This window comes from Gnatocerus cornutus, chromosome 7 (genome assembly GCF_029298725.1).
Source record: "Gnatocerus cornutus isolate USDA-ARS CGAHR chromosome 7, icGnaCorn1.1, whole genome shotgun sequence".
Classification (NCBI taxonomy): Eukaryota; Metazoa; Arthropoda; class Insecta; order Coleoptera; family Tenebrionidae; genus Gnatocerus; species Gnatocerus cornutus.
Window position 1 is genome coordinate 13,304,478 of NC_142239.1, and position 27,596 is coordinate 13,332,073.

General features: G+C 36.4%; 3 protein-coding genes and 1 long non-coding RNA gene across 6 annotated transcripts; 3 read left to right on the forward strand and 1 right to left on the reverse strand.

Moving 5' to 3' along the window:
* Positions 1-427: 427 nt before the first annotated feature.
* Positions 428-12,140, reverse strand: AstCC (Allatostatin double C). Its single transcript, XM_088041265.1, has 4 exons — positions 11,745-12,140; positions 4,760-4,903; positions 4,554-4,700; positions 428-921 (listed from the first exon to the last, which is right to left on the reverse strand). Exons 1-4 carry the CDS (start codon positions 11,904-11,906, stop codon positions 826-828), a joined length of 549 nt encoding a protein of 182 aa, XP_087897391.1. The 5' UTR covers positions 11,907-12,140; the 3' UTR covers positions 428-825.
* Positions 1,329-1,607, forward strand: LOC148171190 (uncharacterized). The gene is made up of 2 exons (XR_015770518.1): positions 1,329-1,404; positions 1,451-1,607. It is a non-coding gene; the product is annotated as an uncharacterized LOC148171190 (long non-coding RNA).
* A 4,884-nt stretch (positions 12,141-17,024) lies between the features above and the next one.
* LOC148171191 (calpain-7-like) lies at positions 17,025-19,991 on the forward strand. Of its 2 annotated transcripts, XM_088041840.1 has the most exons (6): positions 17,025-17,130; positions 17,283-18,424; positions 18,473-19,151; positions 19,201-19,409; positions 19,463-19,692; positions 19,738-19,991. In XM_088041840.1, the coding sequence occupies exons 2-6, from the start codon at positions 17,288-17,290 to the stop codon at positions 19,877-19,879; spliced, it is 2,397 nt and encodes a 798-aa protein (XP_087897966.1). In that variant the 5' UTR covers positions 17,025-17,130; positions 17,283-17,287; the 3' UTR covers positions 19,880-19,991. The 2 variants fall into 2 exon arrangements, with proteins under 2 accessions (XP_087897966.1, XP_087897967.1); XM_088041841.1 differs by lacking the exon at positions 17,025-17,130 and having other exon boundaries at positions 17,157-18,424.
* Positions 19,992-20,333: 342 nt separating this feature from the next.
* On the forward strand, positions 20,334-27,109 carry Spt6 (transcription elongation factor Spt6). 2 transcript variants are annotated; one of them, XM_088040933.1, is made up of 15 exons: positions 20,334-20,470; positions 20,611-20,686; positions 20,740-20,933; positions 20,985-21,092; positions 21,167-21,193; positions 21,302-21,471; positions 21,686-22,825; positions 22,880-23,225; positions 23,275-23,451; positions 23,497-24,739; positions 24,796-25,926; positions 25,976-26,118; positions 26,167-26,449; positions 26,497-26,631; positions 26,679-27,109. In XM_088040933.1, exons 1-15 carry the CDS (start codon positions 20,432-20,434, stop codon positions 26,888-26,890), a joined length of 5,424 nt encoding a protein of 1,807 aa, XP_087897059.1. In that variant the 5' UTR covers positions 20,334-20,431; the 3' UTR covers positions 26,891-27,109. The 2 variants fall into 2 exon arrangements, with proteins under 2 accessions (XP_087897059.1, XP_087897060.1); XM_088040934.1 differs by lacking the exon at positions 21,167-21,193.
* Positions 27,110-27,596: the final 487 nt, after the last annotated feature.

Genomic DNA, 27,596 nt, shown 5'->3' on the forward strand with positions numbered 1-27,596 from the left:
AAAGATGTTGAAACAATATTTCACACTTTTTTATACACCCTGTAATTTTAATCGAACAAAGTCTTCATTTTCTATAGAAATTTGTAGATCGATCAGATAAATATTGGCTACAAAACACCATTTTATTGCGTCTCTTTGTTCCAGATGACATGATTATCTCGACTAGAGTATTCTTGGAGTCTTCCTCTCATAATAACAGATTTGTTTACCTCGAACGTTTACTTGATGCATCACAGTAAATATTAAAATATTTTTTGTTAATTGTACTGAATGTAGCTGAAATTAGTGCAAAAAGTGATGCAGACACAACACGAATGTATATGGTAATGCGGACTGGTTAATAAAAAGAAGTCCGAATGTGTTTAATAAATGTGACATCCAGACATTTCCCTCGGGATCTGTAAAATTGGGATAAAATTAAAGTAGATCTTGTTCAGATTTGCTTTATTTTTACATTGAGTACGGCTACACATGGACAAGTAGACATTTGTATCAAGTCAAGTTATTTACAAATTATTAATACTAATATTTCCTCTAGATACCGTAAATACAGTGGATACAAAAACAAGTAACCGAAAACTGAGTATTAATATTACAAGCGTATTGATTTCAACAAACACCCCTGTAACAGCCTCACTCTAATTTTTACAGAACAAATCGCCATTAACAGATGCATTAGACGAAATTTAAATAATTGCATAACGTGGCTCTAGAGTAACTAACTGAATTATAATGCACTTTAGACCAAATTAAATTAGAGCCCCAGAGGTGCTTCGGTCCAACGCAAAAGACAGGTAGACGAACAAAACGGTTCCGGGCACAGGATTAGAAACAAGTAACAGCATTGAAGTAGCATCTCCAATAAACTCGTCCTTTTTGTTGGCTTGACATGCTGCCGTGACCCCTCCTCTGCAGATCCATCTGCAAAAAAACGCAATTTAAGCAAACGGCCGAAGTATGCAAAACTTGAAAAATCATAAATTTTGAGAAAATAAAGGTCGAAAGAAATTATTTCGAATTTAATAAAATTCGCTCTTAATTACAACAATTACAAACGAAGCCCGACGAGTGTTATTGTGAGTTTTCTTCGCAGGAAATGCAAATTACCCTCAAAGTGATTGTACGAGATAAACGATGCTGACACCACAAAACAGAATTCATGGTTACAGGTGCGTGATAACTGCAACAAAGTGCGACGTATTTAAGCGGAACTGTTGCATGTAAATTTTTGTGTAATAAAAAGGAAAAAACTAATTAAAACATTGCCGTCAAGGCTTAATATCCATATAAAACACTTGTTCGAGTTTGACGATTTTAGTTGACATTTTTACAATGAAGACTTTATTGACTCTGTTGGGAATTCTTGTCGTTTTTTCAGTGTGTCTGGCGGCACCGCAGCTTTCTGTAAGAATTCTACTAAGTTTTCTTTGAATTTATTAATTTTTTATAGCCGGAAAGTGTAAAGCAAGCGCAGGAAATCTTGAGTAAGGGGGTGATGATGGCTGAAGAAGGTCAAAAAATGGTCTCAACTTTTCGACAAATGGGGAAGTAAACAAAACAGATTGAAAATTATTCATAAAGTCAAATAAAGCATTGTAAAATTAAAATCTATTATTATAACTACCGACTCAATTACGTATTCATGAAATATGAATAATTGGGACTTTGAAAACATAACAAAACTTTTTAAAAGTTTTAGACAGTAGCTCATTTGGAAATAATTTCGTTTTGGATGTAATTGAAGTGGGTTGCTTTCATTAAATATTGAATATAGGGGAAATTGAACGAGTCTAATTATTTTCTTTTAATTCAAATTAATTAGGCTCGGGTCGGTGATAGGACTAGACTCCAAAATTTAGGGTTTTTATTTCATTAAATTAACTTTAATAAAAAATGAAATAAAAAGAATTATGATTGCGTCGTTGCATCTTTGCGTTGTTAAGTACCACCTAAATTAAACTCAATGACTTCCGCGTCGCGACGCAACGTCAATGTACCTGTCATTAGAAACGCGCAGTCCATCTGAAAATTAATTGACGAAACAATTTATCTTGAAGACTTTGTGTAATTATGATGAAAAGACGACAAACTGCTAATTAAAAGGTTCATTAAAACATATCTAAATTTAAATCCAATGACCCGTCTTTCCTAGAAATACTCCACCGGTTGTATAAACTTTCCGAATAAAACCTCCCCTAAGAAACGGGTTGTTTATTAATTTAAATACTCAACCCAAATCCGGAACCTCAAACTTTTCTCTTAAAACTCCTGACGTGTACCGTCTAAAAGCGATTAACTTTTTTTGTTGTGATCGCGATATTTATTTAGCTAACCGTTCGTTCGACACTTTCTAGAGGAGTCGTCTTTTGTGCTCTAGAATAATTGAGTGCACTTTCTGAGTAATTACTAGATGGTCCGTCTACGCCCCCGCTAAATGCTCGTTATCGGGGCGAAACCGCGAACTTCCTACGACGCGACGTTTCGACGTTATCGTTCCGTAATATCGCAAAATAATTATCGTCATAGCGCAAAAATAGATTTATATTGTTTGGAAGTGTGACTTGTTAAGGTGATGGACGCTGTCACGGAATTTAGTTTAAAACTGTAACAAAGTTTCCTTACTTCGTTGTTTAGGGACAATATTTGAATACTAAACTTATTGTTAAATTGGCCCGGCGCATCCACCATTTGTTGATTAAATTTTATAAAATGGGCGAAAATATTTGAATTCATTACAAACATTCTCTGGGATTTAGAAGTTTATTAAAAAATAAACTTTTTATCATTAATACGGCTCGGGACGCCCACAAATAGAATAACAAAGCAAGTTTCCAAGGGCAAAAGCCCGTGAAAATTTCAAATGTGAAGTATTTCTGTGTTAAAATTGTATCGGAAATTTTGGAATCAAAATAATATTGTGGAGTCTCGGGAGAGTTGAACCGAAAAATTAAAATGCCAGTTTACAGTTTTATTTATTCGGAAATAAAAACGCTAGTAGCATGGAAAAATTTGTAAAAAAAAAAAATTTAAACAACAAAATAATTTTAATAAAAAGTGTGAATAGCTAAGGGGCAAAAACACTTTACTAAACTAGAGATGAGAACTCCAACGGAAAAGTAACAAATTATAAAATGATAATATATTGGATGCAATAAATATTCAGGTAACGTATAATTGGAATGTCAGTAACATTTATTAAACTGCTTCGAATTAGTTTCTAATTGTTGGATATCCACTCCACAATATCAAAACTGAATAATCAATGATTAATTGAGTAAAAGTATATTCTCATGACTGGGGATGGTTTCCTAAATAAAATAATACTTACATTTCTAGTTCGTCCGCTAAATAAAAATTTCTAAAATCTGTTTTCTTTGCCCTAAATTATTCTAATTTAGTGGAGTTAATAATCATGGTATAAATAATAAACTCCAAAATTTCATTGAAATGACGTTAAAATTACTAGAAATAGAAATTTTTATTGTTGAAAATACAACATTTTTAGTTCGTCTGCAAAATAAACATTTGTTGAACTTGATAATCATGGTATAAATAATAAACTTCCCAAATTCCATTGTCATGGCGTTAAAATTACCAGAAATCCAAATTTTTATTTATGAAAATCGAATATTTTTAGTTCGTCCGCAAAATAAAAATTTCTAAAAACTGTTTCTTTTGCCCAAAAAGATTCTAAGTTGGTGAAGTTGAAGATCATGATAAGTATGATAAATTGCCTAAATTTTATCTCCATGGGGTTAAAATTACCAGAAATGCAAATTTTATTTTTTTTTTAAATAAAACATTTTTATTTTTTATTAAATTTCAAAATTATTTATTTTAATATTTATTAATATTAAATTTCAAAATTATTTATTTTAATATTTATTTCATAAAAACCTGCGTTTGCTGCATTTAAATACTTTACGAATACGATTTTCTGAAAACAAAACTAGTTTCTCTATGTCATGAAAAATAGTTCAAAGCGCGCATGCAACTACTTTGTTTAGAAAACAAGATAATTTTAACTTTACCACAGTTACAAAAAAGATAAGTGCATATTTTCCGTCATAATTATGTAAAGCAACGAAATGTACAATTTGTGGTATCAATTAAATGCTGATTACTAAAGCTACTAAAGTTTACTAAAGTTTATACCATTGTACCACAAGGTAATGTGGGACGTTGTATTCTACCATGAGATTGCAAATTAACTCAAGAGATTGTCGCCGTGTTAATAACTCGTGTAGAAGTTTCATTTGCACCACTTTTTATAAAAGAAGTTTTTCTCAAAGTCGTCGAAATACTTTCAAGTTTGCTTCAGTAAGCCACACGAGTTAAATTTTAATTTTATTTCTTTCTCTGCGGTACTTATTCAATTTGCAATTGCGATGTTATAAGTAGACATTCATTCTCTTAAATCAGAGGATATTGTGGGAATAAATTTCAACGGAGATCTTTAATTAAAGTTGAATCGTAAAAATCATAGAAAGAAAGATAATTGGAAATGCGATATGATTTCCTATAATTTCGCTACAAATGGAAAAATAAATTACCTTTCTCACTTCTTCGGGACTTAACGCGTAAGAATTCGTCAAAGGTGGTCCATCGACTTTATTAGCTGATTCTTCTTCTTCAATTGCCTGTTGTAAAGCCACCATTAGTCTGTCCACCAATAACGCCGTTCTTTTCTTGGGAGGAATCTTAGACACAGAATTAAATTAGAACGACCCAATCATCCAAATAAATCGAAAATAATTACCTTAATCTCTTTCTCCGGACTTAACGCGTAAGAATTTGTCAAATCGAGCTTTTTACCGGCTGCTTCCTCATCCTCAATTGCCCGTTGTAAAGCTACCATTAATCTGTCCGCCAACGACGTCGTTCTCTTCTTTGGAACAATCATCTAAAAACATTCATTACTTGCTAAAAATTAAAAATTCACCCTCCTTGTCGACAACAATCGAAAACGTGACTTTAACCACCCGACTAGACTTTAAATTTGCCGTTTGAAATGTCCCGTTTTAATTACAGTGATGGCTCTAATTTCATCGATTCGCTTTCCTCAAAAGAATCCAGGTTGGACGGAAATTCGGAATAGTTCGTCTAATGAAACTGTTTTGTTATTAAAATTCTCGAGGGATTATGTGAGGTATGTGCGGTTATAGTGACGAAAAATGAGAAATATTCGCGGGAAATGTTACCTGGGAATGGTGTGATCGTAATAACGAACATGGTGTAGTGGGTAGTAAAAATTCCTTAATCGTTTGCAAATGTAAAGCAATTAAAATGTTTTATAAAGACAATATTTGAGCGGAAAATGACATTTACTCATTTACTCTCAAGGCGTTGGCAAACAGAACTGAATTGGAGCACCCGAAACTTATAATAATTTGGAGCCGCAAAATTGTTTTAAACCACAAGCAGTTATGTATATAATAAACCAATATTATGAGAATAGATTTAAAAAATATCGTTCACTGATTATGCAAATTTTATTCTCCTAACATTCCGAATCGTCTCAGAAAAAGTTGGCATGTCTGAGAGTTCATGATATGATGTTCAGTTCCTAATTGGAAGATTAAAGCTAAGAAAAGACATACGTCTCATGAAAGTTCAGCCAGTGAAGCTCTTGGAGATGTCGCATTTTAAGATGATATGAATGTCGATTTTTTTTATTAAAATTTTGGGAAAATATTCAAAGAATTGTTATATAATTTACCAAAATGAGTAAGACTTGTCAGTTTCAGCGCTCTATTAGTCATATTTATGAACTGACAAAGATCCAAAATTTTGAAGAGCAGAAAAATAGCGATTCCATTTACAATTTTTTTTGTTTGACTTTCTATGACTTTGACATTATTATAATTAATCAAAATGAGTAAGTCTTGTTAATTTTACCGCTTTATTAGTCATATTTATAAACTGATTGAGATCCAAAACTTTATGTAAAGATTTTGAAAAACTGTAAATTAGCAATCTCATTTACAATTTTTTTTTGTTCGATGTTCTATGACTTTGGCGTTGTCATAATTGAAATCAGAAGATCAAAATGAGTAAGTCCTGTCAATTTCAGCGCTCTATTAGTCATGTTTATGAACTGACAAAGATCCGAAACTTTATAGAAAAATTTTGGAAAACAGTAAATTAGCAAACCCATTTGCAATTTTTTTTGTTTGATTTTTTATCACTGTCCTCGACTTTGCTCATCCCTAAATTTCTCCCGGAAATCTGAATCCCAATTTTTACAATTCTAAGAATCTGGGAAATTTAATTATTATCCAAAATCCTAAAATAAAAAAATAGGAATAGACAAATGCTAGAACTTTAGGTATAAGATGATAGGATAGGTAATCTTAACTGACCTGAAAACTGTATAACTTTCGCTTAAATTTTAATATTTTTTTCATGAAATTTTATGTTACAGATTATTTGAATTAACAAACCTATTTAAACTTTAGTAGTTCGGTATTACTCGCAATAAAACCTCTCAAAATCATCTAAGCTTTTCTATTTTTCTTTATCAGTCCTATTTCTGTACATGAAAGTCCGAGACTACTTGTAAATCTACTGCTTTTCTGCCAATTATTCCAAGTATTTTCAGAGGAAAGAAAGGGCATTTAGAAAAGGAGGTATCTTTCAACTCTTTGTCCAGAAAACGAACGATGCGATGACTGATCACTGATCAGATGAGATTTAGACCAATTAGGCGTTAAATCAAAAAATCAATCAACTATGGATTTGAGTCCGTCATAAGAGCAATTATTTGTTTCAATTTAATTAGCGAGCTCCTTCCAATAATCAAAACTCTTGAAACTGAGCAAACTGACAGCAGACAAACCAATATTTAATTATAAGTAATTACAAGTTACAAAGACAACAATAATTTTACTGGCATTCCAAATCAGGATTTGATTTGTCTCCACTTTGAATACTATTCTAAACCTAAATAGTTTTTCTTTTCGTTTTTTAACCAAAGTGGGTCTCTAATTTTTTTTTCTTTTACTTAAATTAAAGAGCTTTTCAGTAATTGGTTATCAAGCCTGCGACATTCTAAATTAGATTAATTACACCGGTGCTTTGCAAAATTAAAAACACAGCCTCCATTTAATTTTAAAATGAAACCCAACCTGAATATTAATGAATTTTCTCTTCATTTCTGATGCATTTTTCATTCTACCAACTACACTACTGAAAGTTGCCAAACTCGGTTAATTTAACTCGTGTTGTCAACAGCTCTGTTTGATTTCCACATGAAGCCTATTTACTAAATGGGATGCATTTTACTCCAAGGTAGATTTGAATTAGAACGTCTTCGTTCCATCTTGTTTGTACGCTTCTCTCAAACGAACGGAATTTTATGTTTGCTTCACTCGTTTTTCATCATAACTATTTGATTTATTCAATCCGATTCGATTACACCGGTGAATGGAAATTTAGAAAATGTCAAAGAAATCCTCTTAGGACTCCTTACAGGAACGTGAGAGTTTAAGGACGTGGTGGGCTCGTGTAATTCCAACAATCGGCTTTCTTTTCTCCATTTAAAATTAATAGGACGCGGTGTAATTGTACGAAAAATTAGTATTTTTAGATCCGACCTACGTCAACATGTCCAAACTTTCTATTTTGACTAATTGCAGCCGTTTTTACATGCTTTCGTATAATTGCGAAATTTAATTAATGACGCCGAGCGTTGACTTTCAGCTCAATTAAAATCCGAATAACAATCAATTAATTGTAAAATTGAGATCAAAGGTCGGTAGTTTCCGGTAACTCCTTGATAAGGTCAGTTATCTCTAGAACTTGAGGTCACTCCTCGACCCCCTCTAAGTTCGCTTTAACGCAAAGTCCTGTAAGTTAAATATGAAACCGTTTTAGTGCATCAATTCTGTTAAAAGCTGATCGAACGAACATTGGACGTGCTGAGAAGTACATTTACCTCCTGGAGATATCAACAGTTTTGATTTTGTTATGAAAGGTCGATTTATGTCTCGTAAGAGGAATTGTCGTTTTCAAAATCGATTGTTTGGGTAATTTATGAATTAATTACGGGCGAAGTCGCCATAAAAGCTTCTGTCTGGACCAATTTTAGCAGACATATCGCCACGCCATTATCGTATTCCAGGAAGTTTGATTGATTCCTTATTTAACAAAGCTGTGTTATTTATTTTAAAATTACTTTTGCCATTAAACAAATATTTTAGTTTTAAAACCAACATTATTCCTACTCCATTTTTTAACTCTGGTAGTGCTCAGACTCAAATAATGGAAAGGTTTTACTGCTTTTCGAGCGCTTTTGTTGTTTAACTTGATACTTCTAGAAGCTTTTACATTTTGTAATAAAATTATTTATTTTTAAGTTTTCTATGTCTTAGGTTTTCAGAGCTTCAAGCTCTTCCGTTTTCAGCTTAAATTTTTAAGTTTTCAGGTTTTAAACTTTTGAAGTCTTAGGCCTTGAGGTTCCCAGTTTCTTTGGACGTTTTCCGGTTTTTACGTTCTTTGAGTTTTTAAGGTCTTCTCATTTTTTGAAGTTTTTAGTTTATTAGGTTTTCATATTTTTAAGTTTTCATATCCTCAGGTTTTCAGGTTTTTTTGCAATCTGTTTTTTTTGAATTTTTTAAATTGCGATATTTTTAAGTTTTTAGGGTTTGGAGAGCTTTTCAAGTTTCTAGGCGATTATGGCAAAATTTTAAGGCTACTTAAATGTAGAAAAGGCTTTTGGCTTCAAGTTTTAGGGTTTTCAGATTCAAAGTTTTTACTATTATAGTCTTTCAAGCTTTTATATTTTTGGATTTGCAGAATCAAATATTTTTAGGTTTTTAGGTTATTACAATGAAATTCTCTAACAAAATTTACAACAGTCCTTTAGGTTTTCTTCTTCGTAGTATTAAAGGTTTTAATATTTTCAAGTTTTCACGTTGTTGGAGTTCGCAGAGTCTTAAATTAGTTCATTGAAACAAAATTGATACGAAATTAAAAGTAAAATTGCTTTGCTAGTATGCTGATAATAAAAACTTTTGGAATGCTTTGAATTTGAAATGAAAGACGAGAAAACAGCAAAGTTTTTTATTATTTAATACAAAATTATCTATTCAGAAGAATTCAGCGTCAAAGTTTATTAAAAAAAAGTAGACAGTGAATTTCAATGATCTGTGGTAACACTGACTGTCAGTCTAACTGTTGCAATTGTTTTTTTTAGTGTTACCAACTTAAGAAACAAGGCCATGGCCTGCTTTTATGAATGATAGCCCGACACAAAACAAAACGATTTGGACGCAATTGCCTTTTCTGCTTATTTATTTTCTATTCAATTAAACCACTCTGAAAAAACCCATTAATTCTCCTTCGTTGTCTACTTTGTCTTCCAATTACGTTACACGATATTGAAATAACGCAAAATGGCGATCTTTTTTAATGAATTATTAGAAAGAAGTTTCATTCATAATCATCACATGTAAGATGTAAGTAAAAAAATTGATTGTGTAATTATTAGAGCACGAAACTAAAACTAGGTCATCAAAATAATTATTTCCGAGTATTCGTTATCCAGAGTTACGTAAAATAATGTTAAAATTTTAATTTAAAAAACGTATTGAATAAAATTGCGAATTTTTATGACATTGGGCGTTCTCTTGGGATGGGAGTTCATCTGACTCCAATTTCTTGTAATTGTAATGAATACCTACCTCCAAAGTGTTAAGCATCTAAAATTTTCGATACTAATTTAGACAACCCATTAATTAGCGAAATTGCTTTAGTGGGCGAAAAATACCGATCCCACGTTTTTCACGTGACTGAAACTGATAAATTACTGAAATGTGTAAAACGTTTATTTGTCACTTTCGAGGAATTTCAGCGGCTTTGTATGGGAGTTGAGTGTGTTTCTACGTTATAAAAGCTTATTTTTCCACAATATTTTAGAATATTTTGGATTAGAAAATCTCTCTCAATTTATTTTATTATAACAAAATTTACGTAGGCTCAAAACAATAAATTTCGGTAAGCTACAGGTACGAACTCCAGTAAATCACAGAAATTATCCAGACACGAGAGGTTTGATTTCAAAACAAAGAACATAATTTAAACTTAATTTGAAACAAAATGACACACCGCTGGGAATTAAAACGGTCTAAAAAATCGATTCGGTTCTCAATGAAAACAATAAATTTAGTTTGGTGGTGGAAAATTATGAAATTGCGAAAAATGCATGTGGGAACTTTGGCATTTTCTTGTCATTCCATATAATTTGTCGGATATCTACCTATTAGAGAATTGAAAAATTTAAAAAGCTCGAATATACAGCACCTCTTACAATAGCTATAATAATTTAGTTTAAAAATTTCTTAATTTTTAGACTGTAGTTTTAAATTATGATTTTGCATGGAAACTTAGCAGTATGAAGATCTAAAACTTTCTGAAAGTAATTTCCTAGAAAGCTGAATCTTTTTGAGAACTTCAAAAATGAAAATTAAAAATTTAAATGTCAGGTTCATTGTTTTGTTAAAACCTTAAATTTTGGATTTTAATATTTTTATCTCTTGTACAGTTTTCAGGCTTTAAAATTGTGCAAATTAAAAAAGTCAATAATTATATGACATTCAAAGGAATCAACGATCTAGAGAATCCAAAGGTTTTATTAAAGTAACTTTGAATCTGTAAAAATCTAATTTTAGATTTTTTTCTAAATTGGGTGCAGTGACCGATCATTACAAACAATATTTCTAATTTTGTTGCAACAGAAAGTTCCGACAATAAAAGCACTCTTTGAACTTTAGCCGATCACCCTAACATAAATGTCATGTAATCAATCAAGATAAAGCAATAATTTTTTAATAAGTTTTCGTATTAGCTTTTTCGAGTGCATTTTGTAACTGTTTATCAATTAATAACTCGATCTGAAAATTTAATATCACGATTATAAAATAATATTCGATCCTTTGTCATTTTTATTTAATTGAATTAAATGTAAATAAAAGCATGGAAAAATTGAATTTCGAATTTTATTTACATTTTTCATTTCTTATTAATGTATCTGCCGTCATTTCCAGAAGATCAAAAAATTGTATCGGAAACCTGAAAGTGATGAATTCCTCAAAGTTTCCACTTGAGTTGTGTAAACTTTATCTAAAGAAATTCATATCTTTTGTCATCTTGCCACCAAACTTAACTTAAGTAATCAATTTTCGGTAAACAAAACATGTCAACTGGTCATCCAGACAATAGTTTTAGTCTGACACGTCCAAAGCTCGGACGCAAAACACGATATTGATAAATTTATTACCATCGTTATAATGAAAGTTAAATGAGTTTTGACATCGCGAGTGGGACTAGAATAAAATTTAAACCTTCTTAGTTCTTTCTGCAGCCTTATTAGTTATTAAGTGGTCGGTATGGTAAACACCTAAAGAAGCTTTCAGCTTTCAGCTTCTTACAGAGATTTAATTTAAAATCGATCTTTAATGAGTGAGCAACGCAAAAACTTGCTTGATTTTGATCGTTGACGAAATGGGGCTTAAATCGAGCTTAAAAAGCACAAAGTGGCGCAGTTAAACTTAATGCAACACTTTCAGTCCCCGAAATTAAGCTCGACGGTCAGCGTGCAACAGGTGCACGAAGGAAATTTAAATGAGAATCGGCTTTAATGAGTTTGGAATAATCATAACATTGAAGGAGCTTTGGCAAGTGGGTCAGGGACAATTCAACAGTTTTAGCGTAACAAGAAACACAAAATAAACGAGCATTCTTACCGGATATTCGTCATATTTGACACCTAGTTGATAATCCGGATAATCATCGAAGTTCCTTTCTGATGCTGCACTGCGTCTGTCAACGAGAAATCCATCAGTTTTCATTTCAAATAAAACGACCACAAGAAAAGACTCCAAGACGACCATCAATATTCGATTCATATCGGCCTTGAACGATGGACTTTTTATCAATTTGTTATCACCAACGCGACGCTTTAAAACATATTCAGTTTTGTTGGTAACTTCCGCCAAAAATTAGAGTTGAATGAAAGCTTTTAAAAATATTTACGATGCGATAACGTAATTTTCTTTTACGAGGTTTCTTGGAGATGGCGCGTGTAAGAAGTGTGCGGTGTTAAGAGAGTTGCGTTCTTGTTTAGGGTGGAAATACGATTGTACTGTACGGGGCTGAGAGCCACCATTGCTTTTAAACCCCCTCTAATACGCAATCGCATTCCCGACAAATAATTTTGTTTTGTCGTTTATGTTTTATGGACGAAGTGTTATGTTTTAACGTCTTAAGTGTTAACGGTTTAGGGGAATTTTATCGAGAAATTTTATACACTTGGTCGCCCACCATCAATCGGCAATTAGCACGACGACACGAAATGCCGAAAGCGCAGCTTTCGCGCCCATTTAATGACCGACAATAAATTAAAAAGCGGTGAGATTTTTATGTTGCTGCATTTAAAAAAATATCAGGTGGGCCATGATTTTCAATGAGGTTGTGGTAACACTGAGTGTCAATGAGGTTGTGTACGTCGTTCGATTTCTCGTTTGTTTTTTCAGTGTTGCCAAGTTATGGAAAAAAATTCATAGCTTGCTTATTTTATAATATTTTCTCTTCATTTCCATCTCATTTGTTAAATCCGCCTCTGCACATTTATATGAAATTATATTATGAATTTATGTTTATTTGACACATTTCCAATATAAAATTGAACAAACTACGAAGGACTTAGTTAGCACTATTACTCCATTTTACCGATTTTAAGTTATTCGAGTTAGTAATCCTGAAATTTCGAAGATTAGAATCTAAAATATGGGAATTCAAAGCCATCAAGCTTTACGACCATAGATCTAAATATGTGCACTTTATTTTTCCTGGAGAGAATTTATCCGTTTACAAAAGAGAAATTTTTGAAATCAGTAGAATTTGAAAGAGTAAGTCGACCACAGGACTTGCAGTAGTTTTAAAAAAATCAGCGTTGTGTAACTCGGTGTGGTGAATAACCAATTAGAGAGCTGCATTTAAATTTGGCGTTTACAAAATTTTTTTGGAAAACCAAGTTTAAAGATTGCAACTATACGTAATTTTTCCTGCAGCGGATTTACCGATTTACATTGAAAAAATTTAATCAGCAGGGATAAGTTAGACGTCTGTTCTGGATAAATGTCAATTTTTTTAAATCATCTGCTTCAAAAACAAAATCAGTTTGCAATTTGGTGAGACTTTGACAACGGTAACAGTTGTTATTTGACATGTCACAAGACTTGCAAGAGTTGCAAACAATCAGAAATGTGTAACTCAGACTGCCGAATAATCAATCACAGACCTGCTAAATTCCCTGCAGGAAAAATTAAGTTTAAAGATTGCATCTACACCTACGTAACTTTTTATGCGGCAAATTTTCTGTAAGAAAATAATTTAAAAATCAGCTGGATTAAAAAGGGATAAATCAAACGCCTGTCCTGGATACATGTTTTTTTAATACTATTCTGCTAGTCTGCACGAAAAAAACTTGCAAGATTAAGCTTGTTACTTATGTTCCCACAATTTGGTACGAATTTGACAACTGTGACAGTTCATATTTGACATATCACAGGAATTATAGGAGTTTTAAAAATCAGGGTTGTGTAATTTGGACCTCCAAATGACCAATCACAAAGCTGTATTTTCAATTTGGCGCTTACAAAAAATGATGTTTATAATGTAAAATTTTAACAAGTTTAGAATGTGAGATTCTTCTAGAAACAAATAAAAGCGAAATAAATAAAAAGAACAAAAAAAACTGAAACAGTAAACGAGGTAAAGAAAAAGGCGAAATTGTTACACGAACATTTAAAGACTAAAAGGAGAAATATAGAAGAAATAAATCAATATTAAATATTAGAAAACAACGAAAGCTGAACGACAGCAAAAATATACATAAAAGGAAAGAACAACAGGCAAAGAGCTAAAAACAAAAATGGAGAAAGAAAGAAACAGGAAAAATACAAACAAAAATGAAGATGAAATTGAAATCGCAAGTTAGATACAAGGACGAAGAACGTGTTAAGAAGGTAAAGACAGGAAAAGATAAGTTTTAAGTACAACAAGAAGTAAACCAAATAACAGACAAAGAGGCAACAATTTTGATAGGAATAGCGCGTGTAATATAAAACAGTAAATCAAAAAAAAATCTAGACGATTAGGTAAGGAATGAGATAAATAAATAAAAATGGAAGTCGGGACAAAAAAAACACATTGAAAAACATAAAGTGAAAGAAATAATATGAAAATTGGTAAAAACGCAAATAAAACGATAGAAGTAGAGGTAGGGATCTAAAAATGAAAGTGACAAAACAACATTAATTGAAAAAGCCCTCTAGAGAAACTAAAAAATCAAAAATAGAAAATGACACAGAAGCAACAGAAAAAAATTCAAAAGGAGACAATCAAAGATAACGAGATAGAAAAAAGTAAAAAAAAAAGAAAATAGAAAAAAATCAGTTGGTTGAATGAAAAAGTTTTATTTTTAGTAAGTACAATAAATTGTTCAGTTTTACGTCATGTCTAAAATTCGTAATCCCTGGACCTAATCCTTTATATTTTATGAATTTCAAACGTTTTTTTATTTTTTTACAAAAATCGCATCAACAAAACCATTTTTACTTCATTACATTTTATTTTTAAAGATAACTCCAAACAAAGGAACCACAACAAAAATAGATTTCTCTCTCAATCCTCTCAGTATTTTCCTTCCATTTCGCGCTTTGCTTTCGGCTCAGCTCTTATTACAACAAAACGCACATAACCGTCGCTCAAAATCCACCTTTAAACTGTAATAATTTTGCGAAACTTTTCCGTCTACAATATTATTACATTATCACTGCAGATCCATTCCAATTTTAATTTTCACCTCAAACTCCACAAAAGAACTTTATAATCCCCAACTAAATTTCAACTTCCGTCTAATTACCATAACTTTTTCCACAAAATTATTTAAAATTCGCCGCTGACAGTTAAATAGACTGGAAAGCAAGGAAAAGTTCACATTCTCATTGTGTACATGCACCTTGTTAAACATCTTCTCGTTCTAAAGAGTTTAGCAAGTATCGGATTGTTAACAGAAGTCTGACTTGAATTAATTGGTTTGAGATGATATTTTCAGTCCGGTCGTGGGTTGAGTGAGGTTTTACGCTACCGCAAGACTCACGTTTGTGTCGTATGTGGAAGACACAGTTTCAACATTAAGTGGGAAGGTTTAATTACAACGAATCTACGATGATCTGTTTGTATCAATTTTTTCTTATTTATTTTTCTTATTGGCTCAGATGATTTTGTTGTAATAACTGTCGTCTTTATTGTATCGTAAAACTTGACCTTGTAACAAATATCGTATTTCAAATGCTAACTGGTTGAATTCTCTGATTTATGAGCCAACAAAAGGCATTGCGCGTAATTTTATTGACCTAGATCCCGAAGTTTTGACTTTTAAAAATGGTGGATGCGCCGGGTTAAATTTCATTTCACCGTTGGAAACAAGAAAAACCACTTGGACAAGCATACAGTGCCTTTGTTGCAGATTTGTTAACAACAGACAATGTGCCTCAGATTACATATAAAAGCGAAATGCATTCAACCGCCGCAAGATAGTCCACCTGTCCACTGTCAACAAAAATAGCAATGTTATTCAAGACTCGAAACAAAATCATTCCAAAGTATTTCTACGATTTTTTTAGAATGAATAGTCGCCCCTAAATCCAGCGCAAATCGTCGGTGATTTTGTATGATAAGAATTATCGTAATTTTGCCTGGAGGCCACCCTCTTCAACAGAAAATATTTAAATGTGCGTCTCTAATTTCAGCGATGAAATGAGGGGATGCAAATTCGCAGCGGCAAAAAAGTGTGTTCTCATCTAGCATTGAATTGATTAATTACTGTTTTTTACAGCGAAAAGTAATTATGTTAACCCACATTTCGATTTCAATAGGACGCATTATCTAATTTAATTTGCAGTTAATAAAAATGGTGAATTCTTCGGTCATTATTTCTGAATTCTTTCACTGGCAGCCATAGGATCCAATTCTCCGAAATGCTGAGTAAGCAGAATGGAAATATTTAAAAGCACTGCGTCACCATTTCATTCTACAATTATAATACGCCTACACACTCCGGGTAGACGTATAAAATTCATTCGCATAACGGAGGGTTTTCAGCGCTCATCACCAGTCAAAAGTTCCCACGAAAAAGCCATTGTTGTCTAATCCTTCACGAATCTGACACAATACAGAATTCCTTCAAAAAGACAAACACCGTTTACACCGTTTACTTCATTAATTATTGCCCGGTAGCTAGTTAATTATGATTTGATGACTTCACGCCTTGCTCAAGATAACACAAAGAAAGTTTGATCAAAGGAGGAGAATGACGATAGTTGAGTTGCTACCTTGCTGTCACTAAGACAATTAATTAATAGAAACTGAGAGGAATAAGTGGGTGCTTAAAAATTAATCATTTTTTCGAAAGGACAATCAGCGTTTGTTTACTTGTGTGGGGGCCCCACGTCAAATAAACCAACGTTAAGCTCTGAGAAATTGGGAAAACTAATCTCAACGTATATTGTGCTTTAATTCTAGCTAAACCGACGAATTAACGGAGCTAAAACCGAACAATGTTGCCATGAAGTAACGGGGGCAGATTTTTGCATGTAATCTCTCCGTTTATCCTTCTATTCATATAATTATGTGGAACGCAATCAATGAGTTCTCAGTAAAAGCGCAGAAAAATGGAATTGACGATTAGCAGGACTGTTGAAAACGTTTGTAACTTTGACAAGCCTGTGATTTCTGCCTTTCAACAGCTACATTAAAAATTCCGATTGTTATTGAATTCACTGTCCATTGCTCCAGCATTGGTAATAATTCTATAGACACGTCTGTTTTAGCATGAAAGCTCAATTAATGAAACATGAAACCAATTTAATACCTAGATGTACCTAAAAGTTTCATTAAATACTCCAAAAATTCGTAATGAGCTTGACCATTTTCAAACTCCCTCCACCAGTTCAAATTTCGTTTTCAGGTTAAGCACTCCAAAGAAAAAAGAATCCCTAAGTAAAATGTCATGTCACCCAGCTGGAGTGTCACTACAACAATAAAAACAATAACTTTTATTACCGAGTGAGTCATTAATTGCACTTCATGCCATCCCAAGCACTTTCCTCAATAAAATCCCCATCAAACGATAACACGTTATCTTACTTTTATCTTTTTTAAATAAAAACATAACCTCACTTTTATATGTCAAAGCTGCATAACATCGTAATTTGTAGAATAAATGTCTAGTCCAAGCCAGCTGATTGAAGACGCCGTCGAAGCAGCGAAAAAAGCCGTCCAATTCGATCAACAAGGCCAAATTGAACCATCAGTTTATTATTATCAAGCTGCCGCCACGTTACTCGAAAATGCTGCCACTTTTTTGGACGACAAAGCGGAGTCGTTTCGGACGAAAGCAACAGAGTATAGAAACCGCGCCGAGGAATTACGAAGCTCGCAGAGTAAAGAAAATAAGATAATAGAAGGGGATGAGAATAAGCAAAGGGTGCAGAAGTGTTACTTTCTCTTGCAACAAGCAATTGAAGAGGATGAAGCTGGAGATAAAGAAGATGCGATTGAAATGTATGCTAAAGCGATCGAGTTTATTACTCAGTTTCCGGATTTGATGCAAGGGGAGTTGAAACAACTCGCGTTACAAGCGTTGGATAGAGCGGAGGCGCTGAAGGGTATAAAAAGAGACCCCAAAGTTGAGAAGACTCCCACGGTGGCTACTCCTGTTAAAACTAAACCGACGTTACATCGGGGCTCCAGTGCTCATTTACAAGTCGCAGGGAATGATTCATACACTGATGCTGAGAAAGCGGTTTTGTTGCATACTTCTAATATTAACAAACGGCAGTATGTTCCTTTCATGGACGTGGACTTGACTGAAAGATTCCAGTTTACCATTCCTTTTACTGATAAAGATGGTCATTTGGCACTGTCGCCTAAACAAAGAAAAGAGTTTTCCAACTGGGTACGCCCCCAGGATCTGTGCAGCGAACCGTCCATTGTCGACGGGCCTGCACCAAACTACTTAAATATCAAACAAACGGTTATTTCTGATTGTTCTTTTGTGGCGAGTTTGGCAGTGAGCGCCAGTTACGAGAAGCGTTTTGGGAGGAAATTGGTCACTGCTATCATCTATCCACAGGGGAAGAACAAGCAGCCGCGGTACAACCCTTTTGGGAAGTACATGATCAAACTGCATATCAACGGAGTCTCCAGGAAAGTCATAATCGACGACCAGTTACCCATTGATAGGTACGGCCACCTTTTGTGCTCTTACTCCAGCAATAAAAGAGAGTTCTGGATTTCCTTATTAGAAAAGGCGTATATGAAGGTGATGGGAGGGTACGACTTCCCTGGGAGCAACAGCGTAAGTTTGTTTTTATCTCCACGTCAGAGTCTTCATTCCCGTTTGTAGAACATCGATCTGCACGCCCTCACCGGGTGGATTCCTGAGCGCACCGCTATAAGACCCAACGACCCCGACTTCAACCGCGACGCTCTTTTCTCCACGTTGGAGTCCCGTTTGGCCAAAGGTGATGTTCTCCTAACAGTAGCAACAGGGGAACTCTCTGAAGCAGACGCCGATCGAAGCGGTCTTGTTCCAACTCACGCTTACGCCGTCATGGACGTACAAACAGTAAACGGGATCCGATTGCTCAAACTGAAGAATCCATGGTCGCATCTGCGATGGCGAGGTCGCTACTCAGAGTTGGATGTGAAGCGATGGACTCCGGACTTGCAGAAGCATCTTCATTACGATCCGAGCAGTGCGGCTCAATTTGATAATGGGGTCTTCTGGATCGACTATGAGAGCGTCTGTGCTTTCTTTGATGTCTTTTACATGAACTGGAATCCGGAGTTGTTTAAATACACTTTTTGTATTCACCAGTCGTGGAATGCCGGTACTGGACCGGTGAAGGATTTATATACGGTTGGGTCGAATCCTCAGTATTCTTTGGATGTCGGACAGAATTCTTCAGGAGCTGTGTGGTTGCTGCTAACGCGACACATTACAGACATTGAGGATTTCAGGGAGAACAAAGAGTATATAACAGTTTTGGTCTACAAAAGTGGGAAGAAAATCTATTATCCTTGTAAGGACGAATTGTAAATACCACTGAAATAGTTAACGAGGTTTTTTAGATGATCCTCCACCTTACATCGATGGGGTGAAAATAAACAGCCCCCATTATCTATGCAAGATCATTTTGGGGCCTGGAAGCAGTAGCAAGTACACTATTGTGATTTCACAGTATGAGAAATCCACGACGATTTATTACACTCTTAGAGCGTATGCCACTTGCCCTTTCACGTTGCGCCAAATTGGGGACCCGTACAAGTATCAGAAACAGGCGAGTTTTGAAAAAATCAAATTTTACGTTGAAGATAATGTTGTATCTCACAGATCACAGACGAATGGCGGGGACCAACAGCTGGAGGCTGCTCTAACCACCCCCTGACGTTCAAAAACAACCCTCGATTCCGATTAGAGATAGATTCAGGGACAAACAACCAAATTTTCATCGAATTAAAAGGGCCGAAACAGTATCAAATTGGGGTAGAAGTCGTCATTATAAAACTCAACGATGATTCTATTACAGCCCCCTTTAAATCAAAATCGTCTGGGGCCTTTAGGTTTGTAGGTTTCTTTCTAAGAGTGGAACTTAGAATTTTTTGTAGATCTGGATATGTGATATTAGAGTTGGAAAATGTTCCCGCAGGAGTGCTCCAAATTACCCCGTCCACATTTTTACCTGCTCAGGAAGGACCTTTCTTTCTTTTGGTTAAATCATCTGCACCGTTACAACTCACGAGAGTTTAATTAAGTTTATGCTTACAATAATGTGATTACAATGTAAATGCTTTTATATTTTTGTCCATAATTTTTGTTGTTTGTTACAGCTTGAAGAAAATTTATACAAAACGAATTTAAATTTTGCGCCTCAAAATCTTAACATAGACAACCAACAATACACCATTTCAGATTCCACTGCACTTGCAATCCAATCCACATTTTTTACATTTCCCTACTCTGAAACAACCAGTGAAAATTACTCATTATTTTTGTATTTAGAAAGCTTCCAAAACCCACTAAAGTTGTTTAATCGATCAATCTAAAGTGAGAAATTAGCGATAAAACTAGCGTCTTTTCAGGTACACCGTGGGCGTACCCTGTCACCTGTCCTTACAATAAAGCGCCAACTTCACGCAAGTCAGAAAATTACCAACAGGGTAACCACCAAGTATTGTTTCGTGATCACAACAGCGAAATTAAAAGTTTCAAGAACTTCGGTCACTCTTCAACATCTTGAAGAAATAAACAATCCGAGTTTGTTTAATTTAAGCTGTAGAACCAAACTAAACCAAACCAAGGATGTCAGACTTTATCGAATCTGAAGCCGACGAGAGTGAGGTAATTTTGGGCTTTTAAAGTTGTTTTTCATCAAGTTTGGTTGTTTATAACGTTTTCTACGTGAACTAATCATCGCGTTTGTCTTAATTTGTGAATTTCGCATTATCCATCTGCTGTAAACATAACCTCACTTTTTACAGGAAGAATTGGAGCCCCATGAGCGAAAGAAACCCAAAAAAATTAAACCGATGGACAGCTCCGACGAAGAAGAAGAAGGTAGCAACAGTTTGACTCCAATGCCTTTGTTTTCATACATTTTTTTTTTGTAGATGATGATGAACGATTACGAGAGGAACTGAAAGATTTGATTGATGATAGACCAATTGAGGAAAGTGAAGGCGAAGACTCTGACGCGTCGGGAGGAGAAAAAAGGAAGAAATCTGACGATGAATTAGATGATAGGCTAGAGGATGAAGATTATGACCTCATTGAAGAAAACTTGGGGGTCAAAGTTGAAAGAAGGGTGCGTTGCCTCAAAAAGTACAAGCGATCGGAGTTATTCTGTGTTTTCTAGAAATTCAAGAGATTACGGCGGATACAAGATGAAGAAAGTGATGGAGAAGAGCAAGGAGATGAGAGTCAAGACAGAGATGCCATTGCCATGGACTTGTTCTCTGATGATGTAAGTAGTCCTCGTTTTTTAGTTTTTCTGTAGGTGCGCATTACTTACAAATTTGATTTCATGGATTTACAAAGGAGAGAGACGATGCTAATCAACGCAAGGTAACAATGTGGTTCAGCTATCTATTTTTGTTCTGTAGCTAGACGATTTATATTCTCATTGTACTCGTTTACTATCTTCACACCATTTAAAGATTCTGTGTTTAACAGGATGACGAACGTCGCTCGGAACGTAGCGGCAGACCAGCGGCAGAACCTGAGCAATTCAATGAAGAGGAAGACGAAGGCGATTACTCGGACGCCGACGACTTCATCGTTGACGACGACGGGCGTCCCATTGCTGAAAAGAAGAAGAAAAGAAAACCCATCTTTACAGACGCGTAAGAGTTTTTATTTTTCCCCAAAACGTACATAGTCACAGGTGATAACATTTTTAGCAATTTACTACACAGTAAAAATATTTTGTTCCGGAGGTTTGTCAATATTTCTCAAACAATTTCGCTTAGATAGTTAGTCCTGCCACTAATTTTCCCTTAGTTGTAACTACAGCTTCTTGTGTCTTAAACGTGTTAGTTAGATTCACGCGCTTTACAGAGCTCTCCAAGAAGCCCAAGAAACCTTCGGCGTCGACTTCGATTACGACGAGTTTTCCAAATACGAGCAAGATGACTACGAAGAAGAGGAAGATGAAGAAGACGAGTACGAAGAGGATGAAGAAGGAGAGCGGCGAAGGCGTCCAAAGAAAACCGCGCGGAAGAAGCCAACAAAGAAATCCATCTTTGAAGTGTACGAGCCGAGTGAACTTAAAAGAGGCTTCTTCACTGATCTCGATAACGAAATCCGCAACACTGATATTCCAGAGAGAATGCAGATTCGAGAAGTACCGATAACTTCAGTACCAGAAGACTCGACAGAATTAGACGTCGAAGCTGAGTGGATTTATAAACAAGCTTTTTGTAAAACAACCGTATCGAACATGGATGCGAATCTCTCCGCTGAAGCGAGAGAACGACAGAAGAAGGGTCCTCAAACCGTCGGTAAAATAAGAAAGGCTCTCGACTTCATGAGAAACCAACAACTGGAAGTTCCTTTCATCGCGTTCTATCGCAAAGAATACGTCCAACCTGAGCTCAACATCAACGACTTGTGGAAGGTTTACAAGTACGACGCAAAGTGGTGCCAACTGAAGAGCAGAAAAGAAAACCTTCTAGCTCTGTTTGAGAAGATGCGTTCCTACCAACTCGATCAAATTATGAAAAACCCAGACGCTCCAATCCCTGAAAACGTTCGATTAATCAAAGACACCGATATCGATCGCTTGCACACTGTCCAAACCGCTGAAGAGCTGCAAGATGTGCACAACCATTTTGTTCTTTACTACGCGTCTGATTTACCAGCAATGCACGCATCTTGGCGCGCCAAAGAAAAAGAACGAAAAAAACAAGAGAAGAGAGCTGCGAGAATAAGACTAATTGCAGAGAGCGAAGATGGAGCTGATATCCCTGAAGAACCGGATGATGACATGGAGGACGAACCAGAACCGGAAACTCTCAAGTACGCGAATCGATCTGGATCATACACCTTATGCACCAAAGCCGGTCTGGATGCGTTGTCCAAAAAGTTTGGTTTGACGCCGGAACACTTCGCTGAGAATTTGAGAGACAACTACCAGAGGCACGAGGTTGAGCAGGACCCTGTGGAGCCGCAGGAAATCGCGAAGCAGTTCCTCAGCGCGTAAGTTCTTAAAGCATGAATGAAGAGTAAATGCAACTATTTGTTTTCTTGCAGGAAGTTCCCTTCAGTTGACGAAGTGCTCCAAGCTGCCAAGTACATGGTGGCCTTGCAGATCGCTCGAGAACCTCTTGTACGGAAATGTGTCCGGGAAGTCTTCTTCGAGAGGGCGAAAATGACAGTGAAACCGACGAAGAAAGGCATGAAAGTCATCGACGAGACCCACAATTGCTACAGTATGAAGTACATTAAAGATAAACCAGTGCGAGACTTGACGAGTGATCAGTTCCTTAAGCTGACTTTGGCAGAAGAGGAGAATCTCTTGACTGTTAATATTAACGACACCATCGAGGGTAGCACTTCATCGTCTTACATAGACGAAGTCAAACAGTTGTACATAAGAGTAAGATTTTACCTGTATAAAAACTGTCGGTGTTAATTGTTGATTGTAGGACGAATTTAGTAAAAACGTGCAAGACTGGAACGCCCTCAGAATGGAATGTGTGGAACGAGCCTTAACACGATGTGTCTTTCCCGATTTGCGCTCAGAATTGAAGCGAATCTTGTTGGCGGAAGCCAAAGAATCGGTGTTGAAAGCGTGTTGCAGGAAACTGTACAATTGGATCAAGGTAAAGTCATACGGTCAAAAAAACTAATTTAACACTTCTCTTTAGATTGCTCCCTACTCGGTCACTTTCCCTGAGGAAGACGAAGATGAGTGGGACACCTCCAAAGGGATTCGTGTGATGGGACTAGCTTATGTTCCCGACTATTCACAGTCAGCTTTCGCTTGCATCTCAGCTCCGGATGGAGAAATCACCGATTACCTCCGTTTGCCGCACGTTCTGAAGCGAAAAAACAGTTATAAACACGAAGAGAAAATGATGAAAGAGTCTGACATCACCGCGTTGAGAAACTTCATCAATACTAAGAAGCCACACGTGATAGCGATTGGAGGTGAATCCAGAGAGGCTCTCATGATTGCCGATGACCTCAAAGCCATCATCACAGACCTCGTGGAAAACGAGCAGTTCCCGACCATCAAAGTCGAGATTATTGACAACGAACTGGCTAAAGTTTACGCCATTTCGAACAAAGGCGTGTCGGACTTCAGAGACTATCCGGAGTTGTTAAGACAAGCGATCTCTTTAGCCCGGAAAATGCAAGACCCGTTGATTGAATATTCTCAGCTCTGCAATGGTGACGAAGAAATCCTCAGTTTGCGGTTCCATCCACTCCAAGAACAACTCTCCAAAGAGGAACTCCTCGAAGCTCTTTGTTTGGAGTTCGTCAATCGCACCAACGAAGTAGGAGTCGATGTAAATCTTGCCGTCCAACAAGCCCACAAATCGAATCTTGTGCAATTTATTTGTGGTTTGGGACCTCGGAAAGGTCAAGCTCTTCTGCGACTACTCAAACAGACCAATCAGAGACTCGAAAACCGCACGCAGTTGGTCACAGCGTGCCACATGGGTCCGAAAGTCTTCATCAACTGCTCGGGCTTCATTAAAATCGATACGAATAGTTTAGGCGATAGTACCGAAGCTTATGTTGAGATTCTTGACGGGTCTAGAGTCCATCCAGAGACGTACGAGTGGGCGAGGAAGATGGCTGTGGACGCTTTGGAGTACGATGATGACGAAGGAGCGAATCCTGCGGGAGCGTTGGAGGAGATCCTAGAAGCTCCAGAAAGACTGAAAGATTTGGATCTTGACGCGTTTGCTGAAGAATTGGAGCGACAAGGATTTGGCAACAAGAGTATCACTTTGTATGATATTCGAGCTGAACTCAATTGTCGGTACAAGGATCTTAGGACACCGTTCCGCTCCGCCAACCCTGAAGAACTGTTTGATATGCTAACGAAGGAAACTCCAGAGACGTTTTATATTGGAAAGATGGTCACAGCGACGGTAATAGGTGAGTTTCATTTTCATTCTTGTAGTCTCTCAGTATTACCATGAGAATTTCGATAGGTATTGCTAGAAGAAAACCTCAAGGAGAGCAGCTCGACCACGCCAATCCCGTTCGTAACGACGAAACAAGACTTTGGCAGTGTCCTTTCTGTCTCAAAAACGACTTCCCTGAGTTGTCTGAGGTGTGGAACCACTTCGACGCTGGTGCTTGTCCTGGACAAGCCACTGGTGTGAAGTTGCGTCTGGATAACGGGATATCTGGGTACATTTACATAAGGAATATCAGTGACAAGAACGTTTCAAACCCTGAAGAGCGCGTTGGTATTGGTCAACTGATTCACTGCAGAATCATGAAGATCGACGTTGAACGGTTTTCTGTGGATTGCACGTCGAAATCTAGCGATCTCTTGGATAAAAACCACGAGTGGCGGCCTCCGAGAGACCCGTACTATGACCAAGAACAAGAAGATAAAGACACGAGGACTGAGGCTGAGATGAAGAAGAATAAACAGCGCCAGACGTATATTAAGAGAGTTATAGTTCATCCAGCTTTCCATAATATTTCGTACGTGGAAGCAGAGAAGTGCATGGTGAATATGGATCAAGGAGAGGTGATAATAAGACCGTCGAGTAAAGGAGTTGATCATTTAACAATCACATGGAAAGTTGCCGATAACATTTACCAACACATTGATGTGAAGGAAGAAGGAAAAACGAACGCGTTTTCACTAGGGAAAACGCTGTGGATTGGTGGAGAAGAGTTCGAGGATTTGGATGAAATCATAGCGCGACATGTGACGCCGATGGCAGCTCACGCTCGAGATTTGTTGTACTTTAAGTATTACCGAGACACTAGTGGAGGACTGAAAGATAAAGCCGAAGAAGTGGTTAAAGAGGAGAAGAAAAAGAATCCGTCTAAAATCCACTACGTCGTCAGCGCGTCAAAGAGCTGTCCTGGGAAGTTCTTGCTCAGTTATCTTCCTCGTAACAAATGTAGACACGAATTTATATCAGTGACTCCCGAAGGTTTCCGGTTCAGAAAACAACTGTTTGATTCCGTCGCGTCGCTGTTTAAATGGTTCAAGGAGCATTTCCGGGATCCTATTCCTGGAGGAATGACTCCTGGAACTCCCAGGACTAGTAGTGGACGTACTCCGTACCAAACTGCGACAGGGACGCCGAATTTCAACGGTAAAAAACAATTTAGCCCCCTTTCCTATTCAATTGAAATGTTTTCCAGCAATGAATCCTGAAGCTATCCAAAGGGTTGCCCAGAATCTACCCACTCACATGATGCAGACTCTCTCTGCCGTGGCGAATCAGACGCCGCATTACCCCCATACTCCAGGGGGGGCGTATGGGGCCAGCAATTACATCAATACAGTGCGTTGGTTTGATGTGTCTTCTTTGTACTGACGTTGTGATTTTCAGCCATATACTCCAAGTGGTCAAACACCATTCATGACGCCTTATCAGACTCCCCACACTCAACAGACACCACGTTATGGTCAGCAAACACCATCTCAACATCTGCCGCCAAGTACAGCACCCCATATGAACGGACCATTCCTCCATCCAGGGGCTGCCACTCCGAGTCAAAGAACGCCGTCTTACAGAAACCCTGCGCAGTCACCGCTCATACAAAACAGCCCCCATCCGAGTCCCCACGCTCGCTCCTACGCTGGTAGCGACCATGGGCGAGGTTATGGAGATTGTAAGTAGCGCAACTTCGAAATTGTACCGCTTACTTTGTTTTATTAGCTTCCAGAGGATTTCCCGGTGAGTCGCCGAGGGGTTACAGTAGTCGTGGTTATGACGGTCCAAGAGGAGCGTACAATACTGAATCTACTGACTGGCAGAAGGCGGCGGAGGCTTGGGCTAACAGATCAAAAAGTGGTAAGTTAAAGAAATGTTTTCAGGCAATGGTACTGACTTTTGTGCAGGTACACCGAGGAGTGAAGGAGCGCGAAATACTCCTCGATCAGGAGGACAGAGGACTCCCAGATTTGACGATATTCGCAGCGAGCTAGAAAGAACTCGCATGAAAAACGTCGGGAAAAGTCCCCGATCGCTGCGATCAACCCCAAGGACCAACACGTCTCCCCATTCCATGTCATTAGGAGACGCTACTCCTCTATATGATGAGAACGTATAAAGTTCTGACATGATGTACAGTTTCTGGTTTTAAAGTTATTTTTAATAGTGAAATATCCAGAGATATGTTAGCTATAAGTTAGCAGTTATGAAAGATATATTAACCATGTGTTTTTATACTTATTTTTCAGTTCGTGCTGTAGCGACAATCATTTATTATCAAATATTTGTTATTTTATATTTATTTTGTCCTTTACGAATAAATGGTTGTTTGTCTAAATGTGTGTGATTTTGGGCATGGACAGAAATGGGGAATTTTTACGTAAGGTAGATTTTACGCCAAAAATCTAAAATAATTTTTTTTTGCTTTTGAAAAAAAGACGCCGAAAATTTTTGATAAAAATCCGAACTAAGGGGTCAATTTCAAGTCGTTTGCGACGTCGCTATTTAGAGACGTTGCTAAATAACTTGAAATTGACCCCTAAATTAGTTAGCAAAGTTTCAAACCAAAAGTTTAGCCCTCTGGTGAGAAAACATGTGAACTAATTAGTTCAGCATTATTCTGCTAGATGGCGCTTAATCAAAAATTTTTGGTAAAAATCCAAGCTAAATTAGTTAGCAAAGTTTCAAACCAAAAATTTAGCCCTCTGGTGAGAAAACATATGAACTAATTAGTTCAGCATTATTCTGCTAGGTAGCGCTTAATCAAAAAATTTTTGGTAAAAATCCAAGCTATATTATTTAGTAAAGTTTCAAACCAAAAGTTT